This window comes from Crotalus tigris, unplaced genomic scaffold (genome assembly GCF_016545835.1).
Source record: "Crotalus tigris isolate CLP2741 ecotype Arizona unplaced genomic scaffold, ASM1654583v1 scf7180000017695.2238764, whole genome shotgun sequence".
NCBI classification, from domain to species: domain Eukaryota; kingdom Metazoa; phylum Chordata; class Lepidosauria; order Squamata; family Viperidae; genus Crotalus; species Crotalus tigris.
In genome coordinates, this window is record NW_024096573.1 from 261601 (window position 1) to 282586 (window position 20986).

At 36.3% G+C, this 20986-nt stretch overlaps 1 protein-coding gene across 10 annotated transcripts in view; it reads right to left on the reverse strand.

The window, feature by feature from the left end:
- The window catches only part of ANK2 (ankyrin 2), a 199522-nt gene that overhangs the window by 159166 nt on the left and 19370 nt on the right, over positions 1 to 20986 (reverse strand). Inside the window, exon 1 of one of the 10 annotated variants that reach the window (XM_039338262.1) lies at positions 4917 to 5744. The exons of the other annotated variants lie outside the window; for them this stretch is intronic. Coding sequence (XP_039194196.1) covers positions 4917 to 5039 — 123 coding nt within the window. The 5' untranslated portion in view covers positions 5040 to 5744. Of the gene's footprint in view, positions 1 to 4916; positions 5745 to 20986 lie in introns of those variants that run through there. 10 annotated transcript variants of the gene reach the window in all.

Genomic DNA, 20986 nt, shown 5'->3' on the forward strand with positions numbered 1-20986 from the left:
GAGCTTGTGTGTCCCTGTTTGCAAGATGCTTCTATGCGATGCACAGAAACCCACTCTGTGTTAGCTGGGGACCCTGGTACTTTTCTGAAGGAATTCTTCCCGAGGTTGCACCTGCTGGCGATCCAAACAAACGGTGGCAATGTGGCCTTGCTTACCACATGCCCGGCAAATGGCGGAGCGGAACCGGCAGTCCGTGCGCTTGTGGCGTCCTCCGCAACCGAGACACTGAAGGGTTGCTGGGGCCTTGTCTGGTTTCTCTTGCGGTCTTCTTATCGCCGGCTGGCGAAGTCTGTCCACCTCCTCTTCAGGATCCGGGTCTTCAACTTCCTGAGCGACCTCTTGATGGATGGTTGCGATGGCTGGAGCATTTCTGGTGAGCTGAAAGGCCTTCACAGCACCGCCTGCTGCTTATTCAACTGCAACTTTGCATAAGACATCTTGGAAGGTGACTTCAGCTTTAGCAAAGATTTTTTATTGCAGCTCCCTCCTTCTAAGGCCGCAGACGAAGCGGTCTCGTAAGCGTTCTTCCAGGTCCTTGAATTCACATGGCCTGGCAGCTTGTCTCAAGGCAGCGATGAACTCAGCAGCAGACTCACCCAGCTTCTGGTTCCTCTGCTCAAAAGCATGCCTCCATGCAATCACAGAAAGCTTGGGATGGAAGTGATCCTTCAGCATGTTTTTTAAGTCTGTGTAGGTGACAGACTCCAGTGGTGCAGGGGCTACCAGGTTTTCGGCCACATCCAAAGTGTCCTGACCGCAGACGCACAGCAGGATTGCCGTTTTCAGGCCGTCTTCCCGAACCTGGTTAACCCTTTTGGTAATTTTCTACCCGGGCCACGTAGGAGTTCCAGCGCTCTGGGTGAGAGACATTAGACTCTGACAGACATCCAATCTTCGATATCTTCTGCTTCGAAGATATCGAAGCTGCAAGCTGCAAGCCTTCGTTGAGGAGAAGGGCCGATTTGCCAAGCTCACCTCCAGCGATACTGTACTGGCAGGTTAGTGCAGAGCTGGACGCCGATTCCCAGGCTTCAGGCAATTCAGATGAGGCTAATCCTCTTCTTATTGCCTTTTTCCTTGCAGCGATCCCATCCTCATCACCACTTTTGTGTTTCGGGGTTTGAGGCATTGAAGCACGACACATGTTGTAATCAAACTTCTTTATTTACTCCTTAACTTCACTCAACTCTACAAACAGGCACGCAGGCCTTTTATAGTTTCCCAACCCCCAGGCAGTCCATCCAATAGGGAACCCTCTTTCTTCGCACCTTGTGCATGCGCAGAAGTCCGGCGCCAGCCAGTCTGGTCCCAGGTAGCTTTTAGGTTGCCCGGGACCATTTGCAACATTTCTGGGCCTGCTGAGTTGCCTCATCAGGCCCAGGACACAACATATTCCATTATGCCAGCAGTAGGAACCCTGCAGCCTTCGAAAGTTTTCAGAAACCACATTTCTGAATATTTGCATATTTATGACTATTGATCCTGCTGACCAAAGCTCATCTGCAGAGCCTTCCCATCTCTTAGTTTATAAATAGGCCAATGAGTTCCAAATTGAAACGCTGAAATTGATCTACCTGCTAACATTGTGAATATTATTTCATTAATCATATGATATATCATTTAACCTTCTTATTCAGCTCCTCTGTTTTATACTGTTTCTTTTAATTTTTGTATTAAGCCATGATTTGTTGGGTTTGCTATTGTATAAAGAGATAAATCATGGTTTAAAAATATAATGATCAGACATGCAATGGGATCATATAGGATTCACCTGTATCAGTTCAACCACACAGATCTACGTATGCATTTGCTCCATAAATTTTAAGATTTGAGATCGCTTCTTCTTCCATGTCCCTCTTTCAATATGAGCTTTCTGCATCCTCCTTCCTCCAAGATGAACTTTTTGGATGAATTACAACCTCAGTGTTTATATGAATTACTCAGAGAAAACATGTAGCTTCACTCTTTGGTGGCCTGAACAAAATGGTACACCAGACTGTTTTCTCTGTGCATGCAGTGGTGGGATTCAGCCAGTAAGCACCAGTTTGGCAGAACTGGTAGCTAATTTTTTGTTGCCCAGGCCCAGAGTGGACTTCCGGAAGTGGCATCCACACAGAGAACCAGTTGTTCACATATTTGAATCCCACCACTGTGTGCATGATGATATCTCACATACAGTTTATCAGACTTAAACTCACCTTTATGTGTGTAAATATCTATATAGGAAGTTTATACTTTTTTCTAAAGTTAAAAAAGAAACCATCAAACAATGACAATTTCTCATACCAATATTTCAAGACACTTCATGTTTTCCACAGTTTTTACAACCACACATACAGCATATGTACATTTCTGACAATTATCATGCATTTGCTTTCATTAATATATACTTCTGCAAGGTAAAAACAATAAAGTTAAACCACATTCATCTTATTAGAAAGCAAGTGCACTATACAGCTAAGATACCTATTTATGTAATACTGTATTGCTGCAGTAAAATACAGACATAGGGAAGCTGATGGCAGAATATGAAATGGAACAAAACAAAACAAATATAACTGTAATATTTTCCTTGAATATTCTGAGCAGCACTGGCCTATCCTTATATCAGAACATCCTGATCTTTCCATCTTCTGTGGCCACTATATTAGTAATTCGTTGCCTGTTCAATGTGTCTCTGGTTCTAATCAAAGCTGTAGAGCATTGTATAAAAAGGAAATGTCAGAAGATACTGATTTAATTATATCCACTTTAATTAAAAGCCCTAGCATCACATTTAAAACCAATTTAGAAAAGCAGAGATGTACAATATCTTATTACCACAAGCCATCCAATTCTTGAGCATAACCTATAACAGTGGTGGCAAACCTATGGCACACGTACCAGAGGCGGAACTCAGAACCCTCTCTGTGGGCACACGTGCCATGCCCCGGAGATGGTGAAGGACTGGCCCCCATCACCCTGGCCCTGCCCACCCAGTCTGCCATGACCACCACGGCCATGTCCACCCAGCACCCAGTGATAAATAAGTGGGTTTGGGGTTGCAGTTTGGGTACTGGGTCTCTAAAAAGTTCGCCATCACTGATCTATAAGCATTTTTGAGGTCTATTCATATATTATGATAGATAGATAGATAGATAGATAGATAGATAGATAGACAGACAGACAGACAGACAGACAGATAACCTTTATTGTCATTTTTTCCCTGTGGGCACAATGGCACACATTAAAAATGAAATTTAGTTGGTTCCTCTCAAATATGTTTTAGTTGGTAGATAGTTCATTGAAAGAAAATCACAACCAAGGGATTATTATTTCTACAGCATTCTGTTTGAAGAATTAGGATACTGAACACAATCTGTCTGGGAGCATCAAGCTGTGGCTGTACTTAAAATGATACTTATATTGTGCTAAAGAAAATTCTATTGCAACTCAATTAACACAGCAAACAAAGTATTTAAAGAGTCAGACATATCACTTCAGGTATCACAAAGGTATTTAGCAACATAATAAATTGGTGGTTTAAGAAAAAATTATTAACATTAATTCATTCATTTCACAATGCCAGTGTAAGAAAATGAGAAACAGTCCAGGCATATACTAAACAAAAACAGCAGGAACAGTAATTCTGGTAATTTGTGAAAAGATCTGTAAATTAAAATGAAGCATGACTGGACATATTCATTTGACCCTAAGCATATTATACATGACAGAATGTGTGTGCAGCTTACTATGAAGTGTTATAGAGCACAAACAACTTGTACAAAAGGTAAGGTATTAATAAAGGGGAGTTAAAATATAGGTATTTCCTATATATTAATGGTTGTTTCACATATAAAGATTTCTTTTCCATATGAAATTATACTTTTCTGCAAAATAAGCAGGGTGCTGTGGACTAAACGCTCATATCTATTTCAACAAGCCTATGGAGAGATTCAATTTGCCATTACTTCACAACTAGTGAAATCCAGAAATAAAAGCACTTATATGATTGGCACCTGTGACTATATATTTTTAAAATGTCTAGGCCCATAAACATCCCTATATTCTGAATGTGAAATGTCTCCAAGCAATATAATGTCATAAGTACTTCCTCAATATGCTCATAATTATTTTCTCATTCAATATATGAAACAGTTATACAGCTAACTGTTATTAATCAGCAAAATGAACAACTTGTTAGTATTTGGCTATTTGTGAGTGTGTTTATTTTTTAAAAAAAAACACAAATCAACTGTCGCTTATTTTCCTTTGCCAATCACAATTCAAAATCAGTTGAATTACAATGCTTCTCGAAAGAAATAATCCAAGAATGGTTGGCCTGTAAGTGAGAATAAGGCCAAATTTTATTTTCAGTTGAATTTAGTTTAAACAATAATATGCTATACATCATTTTTCTATGCCTGGGTTAAGAAACACAGGACTATACAAAGAGTAGTTTACCAGAGTATTAAAATCTAATAGCACATCACTGCAAGCAGAAGAACTTAAGTTTGTTTACAGGATTTGATGTGAAAATGCATGCCATTTGAAGCAAAGACTAAGAAAGGGAAGAAACAGTGCCACAAACCTCAAAACCTAACCTGATTAAATGGAGCACAAAGTCTCTTTCTGCATGACAGTAAACAATTTTAAGTCAGGCCCAAGAAATACCTGCCTTAAAAGTGATCAAACCAGACTTGTTTGGTTTGAGGATAAAGAAAAAACAATGTATTAGTGCCACTAGCTTTATTTACACATCTGCGCTGCTGTCAGTGTAGCAAGATTACTGAAAGCATAGAATCATTTTTGAGAAGCAAAGGCATGCAGATATTCTAGAATGAAAGAACAAAAATGTTGTTATTATCTTGCTGAAGGTATCCTGTACTATGCAGTACAGTAAAGGGAAATAATGGGGAAATAATGTTTGCTCATACCTTGCGCTTCCGATTTTCTCTAGATATTCTCCTCTGCCTTTTCCTCTCCTTTTCTTTCTCCTTCTCCCTTTCATCAATTTCTGCTTCTCGGACTTTTTTGATAGAAGCAGCAGCATGAGCCATCTTGGAGAGGGGATATCAGCTTGGAGTTTCCGTTCTGGTACCCAGATATCCACGAGATTTGTTTATCTTACAAGGACACTACCAAGGTAATCCTGGAAGCCAGATATTCACTGGGCAACCCTTTCCTCCTCCTCTCCTCCTCCTCCTGCTCCTCAAGCTGTCTGTGATAGGTCACAGCTGTGCTCTAGCCTCTGCAGCATCCATAACTCAGCATGATATCCTGAATTAAGAATCTCTTGTGATCCCCTTGCATGAACACAGAATACACGGTAGCAGAAGAAGAGTTCCTTGCAGCAAGCATGAAGCAACTGGAAATTTCTGTGACAGGTGAATACAAAAATCCATCCAATATAAAAGAGTTTCTTCACATTGAAAAGATCTATTGGGATTCCTCCAGATGGACTGTGCCTCTCAGAGGAAAGCCAAGATAAACCCACCTCTGTACATCCGCTGGAAGTGGGTGGGTCCGTGGGTAGATGGGGGTGGACAGCTCCCTGCCGCTGCTGCTGCCACCATCATCCTCTTACAGGGTGAGAAGAAAATGGTGCAGTCTGACTTAATTACTCGCTGCTACTGCTGCAAATGTCTCTGCTGAAGCAAGATGACAAGCTACAAAAGCCACCACTCTATTTTTTTTCCTTCCATTTTTCTACCAGAGTTATCCCCCACCCCAAAGCAAAGAAGTTATAAAAAGAGGCCAGTACTGCTACATTCAGAGCAGACCAGCTGCAGTCTGTTCTGTCTGCAAAAAGCAGCTTTCTAGCTAAATCTGTGCTGGAACTAAGAAGGGGAGGGAGGGAGATCTGGGAACAGTTGGGTCCTTATTGTGTCATTTTCAACTCCACAAGAGGCTGCACTGAGGGAACTGCATTAAATAGTCAGCCTGCTTCTGGCTGGAGAAGGGGTTTAAGGGAAAAAAACACGCAGCATAATCTGGGCTCCTATTATGCTACTCAACTGGACTCTAAGGGGGAAGGATGATAAAGCATAGAGTATCTTTGCCTGCACTATATTATACGTAGCTGAAGACTGTCACCAGCCGTTTGGAATAATGATTTGTGAAATGATTATGTTAGGAATAAAAAAGCAGGATGGCAGTAAATGGAATTTAACAAAAAATAAAGAAGAAGGTGCCTCTTTTTAAATTATAATTGCTCTCCCTCAGTGTTTTCATGATACATTAACTTGTTTTTATCTTAGATAGGTGGAATCTCTTTTCCTTCAATTGCAAAACCTATAGCTGAAAAGTGACCTAGCAAAACATCAAGATGACATTCCAAAATAGAATTTGCTATTTCAAGTACTTTGAAATTGCAGAGATGTTGCTTTCTAGGTATCCTAAACAGGTTGATGGGAAATTACAGTTGCTGATAATATCTGATTAAACCCATCCAAAATGTACATTGAAAAATGAAATTATTTTACAGTATACAGTATATTAAAACCATCCAATGTCAGTGCTCCAAGACAGAAATTATGCATCTTAAAATAATGTTTAAGGTACTATATTTTAAAAGGTATTTTTCATGTTTAGAATAGAATAGAACAGAACAGAACAGAACAGAATAGAATAGAAGCTGGAAGGGACCTTGGAGGTCTTCTAGTCCAGCCCCATACTCAAGCAGGAGAACCTATACCCTAACCCTAACCTATACCATATTAGACAAGTGAATGTCTAATCTCTTCTTAAAAATCCCCAATGATGGAGCACCCACGATTTCTGGGGGTAAGCTGTTCCACTGGTTGATTGTCCTCACTGTTAGGAAGTTTCTCCTTATTTCCAGGTTGCTTCTCTCTTTGATCAGTTTCCAACCATTGTTTCTTGTCCTTCCCTCTGGTGCTTTGGTGAACAACCTGGCCCCCTCTGCCTTGTGGCAGCCCCTCAGATACTAGAACACTGCTATCGTGTCTCCCCTGCTTCTTCTTTACTTTAGACTAGCCAAACCCAAGTCCTGTAGCGGTTCTTGTTATGTTTTAGTCTCCAGGCCTTTGATCATCTTAGCTGCTCTTCTCTGATTTTTTTCCAAACTCTCAACATCTTTCTTGTAATATGGTAACCAAAATTGGCTGCAGTATTCCAGGTGTGGTCTTACTAGGGTTTTATAAAATGGTACTAATACCTCACGTGATCTTGATTCTATGCCTCTGTTTATACAACCCAGGATTATATTAGCTTTTTTGGCTGCTGCTACACACTGCTGTTCATGGTTAAGTGATCGTCCACTAGGACTCCAAAGTCCCTCTCACAGTTCCTGTTTTTGAGCAGGTCTCGCCCAATCTGTATTTGTATCTTTGGTTTTTCCTGCCTAAATAAGACTTTGCTTTTCTCCACATTGAAACTCATTTTGTTGGACAGGGCCCATTGTTCAAATTTGTCAAGATCTTTTTGGATCCTGAGTTTGTCTTCTGGGGTGTTGGCTACTCCTGTCAGTTTAGCATCATCTGCAATTTGATGAGTTCCCCTTTAATTCCCTCATCTAAGTCATTTATGAAGACATTGAAGAGTACTGGGCCTAAGACGGAACCTTGTGGTACCCCACTGCTTACTTCTCTCCATGTGGATGTAGTGCCATTGAGGACTGCTCATTGAGTACGGTTTGTCAGCCAGTTACAGATCCACCTTTTCCTAGCTTACCAAGGAATAGGTTGTGGTCTACTTTGTCAAATGCCTTACTGAAATCTAAGTATACTACGTCCAGTGTGTTTCGCTGGTCTACTAGTTTAGTCATTTTATCGAAGAATGAGATAAAATTGCTTTGGCATGATCTCTTTTTAACAAACCTGTGCTGGCTACTAATTATGACTTTGTTTGCTTCTAGTTGTTTGCAGATCTGTTTTTAAATAGAGTTGAATTGATATCATCACTAGGATGTAAAGCAATATGATTTAATTTATGTGGAAGAGATTGTTCTGTGTCATTACTTTCTAATGATTAGGTCAGCAAAGCATTTGTAAAAGAGATTAGATAGCCTTTAGATTAGTATTTCTCCACCTCAGCAACTTTAAAGTATGTGGATTTCAACCAGAATTCCTCAGCCAGCATGCTGCCCAGGGAATTCTGGGAGTTGAAGTCCATACTTTTTTAAAGTTGTTGAAGTTGAGAATATTGCTTTAGAAAGCAAAACACAGATATGGGAAGTGAATGGAAGTTCCACTAAAACAAAGATTATGTTCTTCAGGGTGCTATTGATGAGTGCATCTGCTCACCAAAAGTGCAGGTTATCAGCCAGAAATCCTACATTCCTTATTACTCAGGATAAGTAGATAGTTTATCCCTCAAGTCACCAGAGCAGTGAGACTCTTTACACTTTCTGCACAATACTAGTGAAGCCTTAAGCCTTCCTTTCTATTTCCTACTCTGCTTTAGATCTAGAAATAAAAGAGTATTCCCACAATTAATCATGTGGGGTTTAGACATAGTGTTTATGGCATCTCCTTTCTAAGTTAAAAGACCCATGGGCATTTGTGTCAGAAGAAGCAGTTATTTACATTTTAATTTAGATAAGTGCTAGTAAATCACTAATATAGAATATTTCCCAAAAACATTTAGTCATAGACTAATGAAATACTTTGGATTCCTGAAAGAAGCTAAAAGCTAATTTGACAGAAAGTATCCTATATTCCTTACTCTGACTTTGGTACCTTGATGATATCGTAACAGTGGAAATCAAGATGTTTATCTAGTAATAAACAATGGTTTAATTTTAAATAGGCAGAGATCAGTGACTAGAAAACATAAAAAAGATATTATACAAACATTCAAGATACTTGGAGGAATATTTAGCTTATGCAAATTTATTTCAGGAAATAAAAAATATAGGCATAGAGACAGATGTTTGATGCAAGATTACAGTTTCGATGAGATTATGATGATGGCCTATTACTATGATGCCTATTATGGCTTTTATGCAAAATTATTGTCTATTAATACCAGCTATTTATTAGATATAAACATGTTTAAAACAGGGAGTGTATACAAAGCAAAGTTATGCTGAAAGTACTTTCTCTATCCAGTTACCTTGTAAAATCATATATTTTTAAAACTTGTTTATGTTTCAAAGAAACCTTTTATCCTAATATGCTATAGTTCTTCATTCATAGCCAGTGTTAGCTATTTGTATGAATGCTGTCAAGTGTAAATAAACTTTCTAAACTTTGCTTTTTTTACTAATTTAATACAAAACTTTAGGAAACAGAAAAATAAAATTTGGAGATTTTGTTTTTTGTTATTTGTTGGAGGTTTTTTCATCTGTATGTTTATGGTTGTTCTTCTGTATGTTTATGATCATAAGAGATGTGTTAATAATAAAAAAAATACCTAACAGTGTCCGGCAAACTGTTATGTTAATGACTTAACTAAAACAGAGCTATGCAGTTGGATGTTTTAATAAAGGGCAATTGCTTGGAAATTCATAAGTATGGTGGGATCCCTACAGTAGAATTATCAGTGCAAATACATTTGTTGACAAAATAAGAGAAAAAGTTAGAAATTCCATCAGAGAAGGATAAATAGCAAGTGAAGAATACTAGAGATCTGATTCTTTTGGGTTCCATAGTTAGAAAAGATGTCACATATTCATGAAAGGCAGACTGTATTAATCTAAACAGGTAATATATTCATATCTACCTTTCAAAGTCCTTCTTTTCATTTCTCACCAATTCAACTCGAGTTTGTCATCACTAGGATGTTTAATTGTCATTATTAATGATTGGTTTGCATATACCACATCATTTGTTCTTTATGTTTTCATTGCTAGTTTTTTTTTCTCCTTCAGTTCCTAAATTATCATACTTCATGTTAATTTAGCATCCTCTACTTGTATCAGCTGAGCCCTCCAGAATTACACTTTTTTTCTGGCACAAATCAGTTTTTCCATCATGCACTTTGGTATGCAAAACCAAACAACATGCAGTATATGCCATGGCAGTGTGAAATCTAATGCCTGTTAGCTTTGCCTTCCATACAGTGCTTTTTCATAAGCATCAATATATGTATTCATTTTTTCTTGGGAAAAAATAACAATGATAACAAATTGCAGCAGGAGAGCTCAGAGAATTATTACATCCTACATGAAATAAGGGGATGGTTTTTAAGAAGAGATGTCACTCCACAGTTTATAACAGTGTCTCAATGGGTTTTTGAGGCTCTGTATCAAATGTAGAACTAACTGTTATAAAAGTGAAGATTCTTCCTTCTTCTAGATCTAGATTCCAGAAGTATTCAGAACAGTGAATTTATTGTTTGCTGTGGTAGTATTAGTTACAGGCTTTTAATAATTATGAGTTGATTAGCTATGTTTATTTTTATGCTGATTTTGAAGTGTATTAGCTGTGCTCAGAACATTCTCTGGAAGGAGAAGGCCCTCAATTATTGCTCAGCAAATATACATTATTTTCATGCAGAAGATCACTTGAAATTCCACAGTAGGACTGGAAATTTTTCTACCTCAGCTACTGAGCAGCAGCACTTGGAAAATATAGTGAATATTGCCAAGAAGGATTTAACTGAGTAGAAGAACCCATTTCAGTTTACTTTATTTGCTTAACTGGAATTTTGGTTCACCAAACTGAAGTGAAGCTTAGTTCTCAGACTCATTAGGAATTGGACTGATAATCAGTGTGTACCATAACCATTCAGGTGATTTGTCTACAGTTCATGTAATATTAATTGGTTCTGTGAGATTATGCTGGATTAGCACTTTAGCAGGTCTTGCTTTATTGGTAGTGTTAAAGTACAAAGTACTATATGGGCACACATATATAAATGCTTTTAAAATCAAGCCATTATGCAAGTGAGAACGTCTACCTTCCATCAGTTTAAGGAGTACATCAAGAGACACATTTATAGTATTCTTTTTTGGAAAGAGAATTCATGGGTTTAAAGGTATAAAATAGGTACTCTGAGCATCTATAAGTTTCAAAATACTCATTTTGACCTTAAACATTCCAAAGGTTGGTTAGTTTGTTAAAGAAACAAACGTTGAGCTCCATTCTGCAGTAGAAGACCACTAAAACAATATTATTAGTCCAAAAACAGGATTTAAGCTACATTGTATGCATCACTGAACTACACACAATGCATAATGAAAGCTATACAAACTAAAACTAAATTCAACTTTCCTAATAACAACTGCTGCAGAGTTGTTATAGTAGTTTTGTTTAGAAAAAAAACTGTGCCTAAATAGCTCATCACAAGCAAGTGAATGTAATTGAAAAGAAGATAATAGGCTTTTGATAATATTGGCTTTAAGATGTTCTACATTACATTGGGGAAAAAACAGTGCTTGTTTTATCAAAGTACATGAAGGACAGTCATTATCCAATGAGTGCTGCCTCACAGGAGATAAGTAGCTATCATTCAGAACACCAGATATTCAACATCCTGTTTTTTTAAAAAAGAAAGAAATGTAATTTTGTAGAGCATGTTTCCCCTTTCTAACTATTTTTCTCTGATTTGAGTGCACTGTGGAGCTGAAATTCCTGTACAAATGGCAAGTAGGAGGTGAGTGGGAGAGGAAGCAGATGCACAGTGAGCTCAAAAGAACAGAAGATCAGAAGAAAATATGCCTCTTCTGACATTGGCTTATTGCAACTAATTGTGTAGAGAAAAGATAAAGTGCAATAGAATTCCTTCAAGGATACTCTGATTTCAGGTTCTTCTTTGCAGCATCTTATGTATATTCAAATAGTCTCCAATTAACAACCATAATTGGGACTGGCAACTTCATTGCTAAGCAGTGCAGTTGCAAAGTAAAAAAAATCATGTATCATGACTTATGACAGTAGAATAGAATAGAATAGAATAGAATAGAATAGAATAGAATAGAATAGAATAGAATAGAATAGAGCTGGAAAGGACATTGGAGGTCTTCTAATCCAACCCCCTACTCAAGCAGGAGAACCTATAACATCTCAGACAAGTGACTGTCTAGCCTCTTCTTGAAAATCTCCAGTGATGCAGCACCCACGATTTCTGGAGGCAAGCTGTTCCACTGGTTAAGAGAATCACACATTGCTAGTAAGTTCAATGTCACATGATCACAACTTACAACTTGCTGCTGTCTTTCCCATTGACTTTACTTGTCAGAAGCTGGCAGTGAAAGTTGCAAATGGCAATCACATGACTATGGGACACTTGGCTGTTGTAATTGCACACTGGTTGTCAAGTACTCTAATTATTTTGATATGATTGCAGGGATGCTGTGATGGCCACAACCTCAAGATCCAATCATAAGCCTCCTCATTCAGCACTGTCATGTCTTTAAATGTTTGCTGAACAAGTGATCAACAAGCAATCATTACCTGTATCCTATAGCCGAATTCCTTTGGCTCTTAAGAAAATATAAGTTTGTTTTGTTCTAGATGCCTCAAGTAGGTCAAATACATGAGAATTATGTTCCTGATCTGTAGATGTCATGTTAAACATCACATTTATTGTAAATAGTGATTACTGAGAAATTAATTAAGAACAATTAAGAACAACAAAAAAGCATAACTGAATGAAGGAGTCACCTAGTCCAGCATTCTGTGTCACATATAGTCAAAAGATGCTTTCAGAAAGATGAAAAGTTTGAACATGGCAGATAGTTTTTTGTTATATTTTTATCCCATCTTTTTCCCATATACAATTTAAAGTGGCAATACTCCTTTCATTCTATTTTTCCCACAACAGCAATTATGTGAGACTGAAAGAAAGTGACTGGTCCAAGGTCAGCCAGGTGTTCATGCCTAATATGGAACTAGAATTTACAGGATCCTATTTCTAGGTCAGCATCCTAACTACTACACCAAACTGTCTCTCCTAATGGCACTTTCCAGATATTTAACACATTCTGTACTTAAGTCAGAAATACACATCCATCCAGACTAATAGCCATTGAAAGAACAGCCTCTGTGGATTTGTCCAGTCACTTTAAACACCATCTAAAATAGTATCCACTGGCCATCACAATTAATAGCAGCAAAGTCTATATCTAAAGTCTGTGCTTTGTAAAGTAGTAAATTGGCTTTATCGGCCTTAAAAGAAATATTTATTTTTGTTAGTCCAGTACATATTATACTGAAAAGCATTGTAATTCTAATTTCTTGGGGCATGCTGTGAAGTGACAATATCATCTGTTTTGCTTTTGGTTTTCACAATGTTACTTTCTAGATTATTCCATGACAGGCTCTTCAGATTGTCTAAAAGTAGAAAGAATAATTGCTATATCCTAGATGGTAAGAAAACTTTGTTCCACACCCTTTTGGCCTTCTGGAAGGGCATTAAAACCTGGCTCTGCAGTTGGCCTTGGGCTCTGACAGAGGTCCTCTACACTGGAGATGGCTTGTGGACTAACAGAGAAGATGCTACCACTGTACTGATATTGCATTTTGCTGCTTGTCTCTATTTAATAATTTTTATATTTATTATTTTAAATGTAAGCTCTCCAGACTCACTTTGCAGAGATAGATGGGCAGAAGAAAAAAAGAGAGAGAGACATTACAAGCCAAATGCCTTGTAATACAAGTTGTTCTTTTATTTTCTGATCTTAAACAAGAAGCTAAAGAGAAAAAAAAAACAATATGAGGGAATAATTCTCAAATCCATTATTATGTGTCTTCTCTCCTACAAACTATTTAACTAAATTGGTAGCCTCCATGCAGAAAATATTTGATATTGCTGACTGTTTGCTTTAACATTTAGAGGGGAATAAAGAAAATGTGCTAATATACATGACCTCTCTTAACATGTACAACTTACTATTCTATGCTCCCAATTATACATATAATCGACTTTTGCTACAAACTCAAGATGTTTATTGTAGATTTAAATCTCTAGTTCATATAGCATAAAGCACATTTCAGATATAACATTTCTTGCACAGAAAACAAAGCTACAAGAGATAACTTTTCCAAAAGAGTCTGGAGAAACAAATGACAGAGTGAAGGATCCACTGACTAGTCAATGTTTACAATTCACAAGTCATAAAAAAATTCAGCACAGCTATGGAGTTTTGGGAAGTGGAGGATAGAATTTTGTTTGCCACAAAGAGTCTTCATCCCTTTATAGATCTGACTACCAGTTTGACTAATTTGCTTCTTCCTTTCTAGTAGAAACCATGATTTTCTTTGGTCTACTTCATAGTTTCAGATAGATTGTTCAGCTTGGGACCTTCCTTAATTTGTGCTCTGGATCAGCTGACCCATCCTACAGCTTCTGCCAGTGTATTCTCATCAGTTAATTCCTGAGGTTCTTCAGCCTCTAAATATGAAAACTCAAAATGATCTTTAATACTTTCATGATTTAAATGCATAGAAAAAAAAACTGTATTTGCTGAGTTGAAGTAGAGCCACAAAAAATCTGATTCCTTCTTTCAAATCCTCACACAGCTCACAATATTTTATTCCCACGGAGTAGAAAATGATATTTAAGAGTGTATTTAAATGGCAGCTTCTTTGGTTCTGTCTCAAATCTTATTTCTTCAGAAATAATAATTTTAAGTTTTTTTACTAGCTTCCGTCTGAGTCTGTAAATACATTCCTAACATTTTAGTAATAAGTAAACCATTGTATTTGTCTTCTAAAAAACAGATCACACTATAGATCAATTCTATGAATTGAATCAGATGTTATTCAAGTCTTCTGCTTGCAAGACTCTGAGCCCAAATCATTTTTTTTCAATTTTACTCTTAATTATTGTATTTCCATCCAATTATTATTATTACACTAAAACTGAATAGAAACATTGGAATAAATTAACTATGTAGTAATTATGTGCCCCATTCTACCTATCCTATTCTTATACTACACTAGCAATTAACGATAAGATATTAAGGGCTACATCTAGCCTATTAATTTTGAAGAACAGCCATGACTAAGAAGAATAAAACTATTAATTTTTCAGCAAACTCGCTTCTCAAAAGAAAAGTTTCCCTGAAAATTGTACAGATTTATTAACTAATGTAATCAGCATGTTTTACTGAGTTTATCACCTTAAAAATTTTCTTTTGTTTCACATAGATTCCCATATGTAACATATGGGTGTACAAACACACATACATACACACAATATGAAGTGAATGCTTTGATTTCTTTTCAAATGACTTGAAAAAACTAGCACCATGGACAGCACTAACTTAAAACTCAAGGTTTGGATTTATTTTTAATTTAATGCAGCAACAAAATACATTAATATTGATGGAAAAGCAGATGTTGTTAATTCCTGCAAAAAGAAACAAAATTTACCAATATTATCCTACTTCATAGTTTACTGCTTGAAAACAGGGCTCCAAAAAGATCGACTCTGGCAATTTTAATAAATGTATATTTATTAATACATCCACTAAGCATTTCAAATTTCAGATTCTAAATATTAAATCCTTTTACTTCATTTCTGATTGCAGGGTGGCTTCAAATAAAGAAAGAAAAGTATTCTTATGCCCAAGAAAATTATTAGTAATTTGTAGCCCCCTGCTGGAGAAACAATACTTAGCAAGTGCTATGGGCAAATATAATAAAGGCCCAATATTTTAGGCTTAAAAGAAAGAGGTTTGCTACTGGGAGATGTTGAAGTAATAAACGTTAATTAATAACTGTAATAAGTGAGAAAATATGTTATTATTTTTCTTTAAATCTTAAGAAAACCATCCTTAACATCTTAGGCAGCTTTCAAAATAGAACCAAATGGATGGAAACCATTTTATATTAACAGATATTGTCCTTGTCAGGAAAGCACAATTTATAGTTCAGTGGAATGCTTTTTCTTTTTTAGGAAAAGAATAAGAAGACATTTTTTCCAGCACAAAGTTAGCAACCTGGCACCTGAAATTCTTGTCATCAGCAATTATAGGCACTGTTGCAATGCATACTTCACTGTTTTCCACACAGTCTTTCCTTTCTGCCACTCAAAATTCTATGATAAAAGCTGACATTCTTTTTTCTGACCAGTGATTACTTGGGTCATTGGATGAGAAATTATTAATCCTTATTTCTTTGATCTAAAGAGATTCCATATGCAAACAAGATTGTTTGATCTTCATGTCAATAAAAAAGACATCTTCCCTCTCAATCAAAATTTATAGACTTACTGATTATATATATATATATGTTGCGCCAACTTATATATATATAAGTTACTTGAACCCACTTAAACCACCCTTGTTGAAGCGGCCTCTTTAGCCCTGACGATGTTGGGGAGTTTCCCCCAATGAAACTTGGCAACTTTTTAGCATAAGTATAGTATATTTTTAGTAAAGTATTCTTACTTTAAACCCTCCCGGTGATCGTGTTTTATTTGTTATATATATATATATATATATATATATATATATATATATATATATATATATAGAGAGAGAGAGAGAGAGAGAGAGAGAGAGAGAGACTCGATTGTGGCACACACATTTACACACTGTCATTGCACAAATCTTACCTGCTGTAGACTGGAAGACAGTCATTTAAAAAAAAAACAAATCCCCTCCCTAAGCAAATTTTTAAGAGAGCCAGGTTCCAAATCTCTATCATATCCTGAGGTTTTAAATAGAACTGCTGACCAGCAATTACAAAGCAAATGCATCCTAAAAGATACTAATGCCACGGAATTATTTTGCTCAATGTACAATTTAGAAATGACATGCTAGAAAAGAGCATCCCAATAGGCAGGACTTTACGATCTTTTGGAGCACATATAGATAGCAAATAAACAGAGAATTCCATTTTTATTATTTTGAAGGCATTTAGGTTTCTCACTTTCTTATGGATAGGAAAAGCATTCCAAGAGAGCAGAGCCACCTGATTTAAGCTGCAGCTAAAAAACTGAGCTACATGTCAGTTTAAAAACTCTTTCCCAATTATTGCATTAAATTTCCTTTGCAGATTACCTGCTGTGATACCCAATTGTGCTCTCCCCTCACTAGAAATAATATGGGGATTGTTGAATGCTTATGGAAAAATAAATCTATTGTTGCGCCAATTTTGGCTGGCTTCTTTCCTGAATGCTTCTGGGCAAAGGGAAGCCATCTTTATCGATTCAGACAACAGAGGCCATCACATTCAATGGGACTCACTGACCTACTTGAGCTCAAGACATTGGGATGCCAATTCATCTTTAAAATGAAAGGGTTATACAGGAAAAAATATTTTTAAATGAAATAAAAGAAATATTTTAAAAGGTTGAAGCTGGGGAGAGAGAATGAGAGAGGGAAGAAATTGTCCAGTTAACAATGGAGTTGAAGAGCAGAGTGTTTTCCTTCACTGCCAAATTCAATACTCATAGCAACTTCTGTTGAAAGACCCAAGTTTATAGAAAATGGGGAAGATAAAATTACAATTACCACAGCTATAAGGTGGAGGATAGAGAGCACATGCAACTTCTCAGAGTCTCCTGCTGTTCATGACCTATGAAATATCATGGAGAGATTAGAGATACCTCTACACTATCCAAACCCCAAAACCTAAGCTAGGACTGACACCTGAAAATCACAGAAGGAACTTCGTCTTTATGGCAGAAAGTAACCAATTCCCATCAGAATTTTACCTAGCTGGTGCAAATGTGTTAAAGCCAAAACTGTTAGAATGTCTTTGAGTGAATGCAACCCGAAAAAATATGGAGCCAAATTTTCAGTCAGATCTATGATACATCTTCCTAATGCAATCCAAGATGATAAAACCAGTAATAAAGATGGCAAGAAGGTGGAAAAATTCAACTCTCCAGCTGACTTGGATAGGTCCCAACATGACTTAGAGATTCCGGAGTGGGAGAAAATGTCACAATTAGGTTTAATCTGGGTGCTGTGTCACATCATGCATTACTCAACCCACCGTAGAAGATAGCGATTTTGGATGACTAATTTCCAAATGTTTAAATGAGAAAAAGCAAGACAGAACTAAAACCATAGTTCTAATGAGATGTCTCATGTAAACCAGGTTGAGTCTAAAATTCACAGATCACAGAAATTAGAAAAAGTTTTCTCTAATTTGAGTAAGGATGCTTTTTCGCTTATGAGATGAATGATATAGTGGGTAGAGTGATAATGAAATCACAGTATCTACTGCACACATCTCATTTGTCTAGGATCAACACATGCACAATGAAACTGCAAAAGGACTAAGAATGTATTTAAATTTAAAGTTAAACCTTAAATTAAAAATAAACCTGTTCAGTAAATCTGGGTAATGAACAAACATTAAATGAAGACCACAATTAAAACCTTAAAACATACAGTTCTGATATATATTGTTTTTATATATATATCAAAACAAAATGGCAGTAGGGAATGAAAAGCTCCCCCAAATACTATAATGTTAGCTTACTCAGACATCACAAGCCTCATGCCTAGGGAAACAACCAGATTTTTAAGCACTTTCAGCAAGGTTAGCAGGGTTAGAATCCACCTGATCTCAGCTGTAAAATGTACCTCTCAGCCCAATGCAGAAAACGTGTGATAGCCCCCCCATCCTAAGAGAAGGATCAATGATCAGGAAAGATGGACCTCTCAGCTCTGACTTTGAAGGATCAAAATCCCCCTTGTAACGCTATGATATCCCTGAAGGAGACACAGCCAGAGCAGAAGAATCACATCCAACTCCAGGTCAAGCAAGCATCATCTCTGATTCATAGATACTTCAGTTTCAACTGATTTGTGCACAATGCTTAGCCATCACATTGGGTTGTATGTTTTTGGATGCATATCTTCCTCACAGTGCTGAGGTGAGATTCTATAAACTACCCAAAATTATCAAATCATAATGTCCAGTAGATAGCCAAACTAATCTATGTTTTGATTAGAATATTCTAATCTACATGACCATTTTCTTCTTAGCAACTCTTTGTAGTCCCCACAGCAATAATTCCTATCTTGAAAAAAAAGTCCATTTGTTTTCATAGGGAAGAGAGGGGAAAGGCAATGGTTAAAGAAGGTGAACAAATACCTGCTTTTTTAACTAGAATGTGGCTCTTTTTCAGCTTCTCTGAAAAACTTTCCATTACAAGGACAATTTGTTGTTCTAAGTATTTGTAGTTTTTGGATAAATCCTTTAGTTTCATGTTTCTACTTTGTTATTTCAATTCTACCAATTTTCTAGAAAATATTTAATCTATCATTAGAAACTGTTATGATCCCTTAAGTCTATTTACAATAAAGTTATTCCTTAAGCCATATTTTATAAAACAGACAAGAGATCTTTTTTCTCTCTCTCATGGTTTAAATTAAAAGCTATTCACTCTAGCTGTCAGAAGAGGTCACAGTTATTGTTTGACATAATACTTGACCTATAAACCAAGTATTGTGCCCAGATTAAAGGTATTTTGAAATGTTATTTTTTCAAACACATAAGATTTCTAATACAGAAATCATCATTTCAATAAATGCAGTCTTTAGCTCCAGAATCTTGTTGGACTCTGACTGCAGTAATCCTTTGCTTTTCTCCATGATGGCTAAATCTGGTGTGGGTTGGAATTTACGGATGTTCAAAAAAACCACATATTTCCTAAATTTGCTTTGAATCTAAATAGTTTAAATCTAAATAATTTAATGATGTTCATGGAGAGATGCTAGAGATAAAAAGGAGTAATGAATTATCTGAATCATTAAGAAAACCCAGGTGGACTTCCTAAATTAATAAGCAGAGTTATTCTCCAAATCATATATTTTCCAAATTTTTCAGTGTAGCTTTAATCTCAAGATAGACAGACAGACAGACAGACAGGTATGTGTCATATTAGGAAAAGTTACACAGAATATAAATGCCATGTTTAAAAAATCTTATTACAATGAGTTATTAAATTCCAACTCATGAACAATATAGAATTTAACAGATTAGATGCAACAAATAATCTAAGTCTAAAAAAATACAAGTATGAAAAGGACTTAAAACTTCAGGCAACAAAACCTAAAAACACTACTATCATTCTTTAACCTGTAAAGTCACTGCAGGCTGTAAATGTACAGAAGAACTGAGGTGAAACCTGGAAGCACTGCTAATTTAAAACTTCCCAGGCACTCTTTCTTTTTCACCACAAAATGGATTCTTGACCTATGAACTCAAAACTGCTGATGCAATTTGTTTTTCATTCTTGCTGCTTCATTCTTAGCTCTCAGTTCTCATTCCAATGATACATCTAAGTAAAAGTTAAGCATACAATAGTATGACAGTTAACATCAATTTTTTAAATATATATGGCATGTAGTAGGGGACCTGAAACATCTACGGTGACAGTCTAAAGGAAAGCTGATATATCAATACAGAAGCACTTATATTTACATTCAGACTGATAGTATGAAGCCATGTGAACAATAAAGAAAAGCCATTCTATGGCCATATTTTGTTCTACTAGCAGCTCTAGATGAAAGTGTCTCTAGTGAGAATAAATTATTTCCAGTTTAAAAGAATTGCTATAAAAACACATCTCTTTACCAACACTAGATGTCGCTCAGTCCATAGTAATGATATCAAACTACCACACCTAAATTTAAACATCCTTATGAGACAAAAATAAGTATTTTAAAAATTGTGTACCAGCCCCCCCCCAAAAAATCACAAAATTTTCTGCATTTATGGACATTATTGTCTCAGTAAATAGGACATGTTTCAAAGAAAAGGTAGTAACTTATTTTTATCATTTCTAAGAAGAAAAACAGCATTATATGAGCTCAGCCAGTCAAACTTTTAAAATACAGTTTATAGCCTAGAAATTGGTGAATTATTCAACAATCCTAATTATAGTATGGTGCAATGTACAGTGTAGGTGTAACATGCAAATATTTATTCAAGCATTTGACATATGTGCAAATTTTATATAAATCTGAGATGAAATTCCTTTAAACTCAGAAAAGCTTCTGAGAGAATCTCACAGAATTGGGATATGGATGTTTGTATAGTAGTCCTTACTTTATGACAGTAATAGGGACTGACAAATTCATCACTACACAACAGGCTCATAAAGCAAAAAATGAATGCATCAACTTATG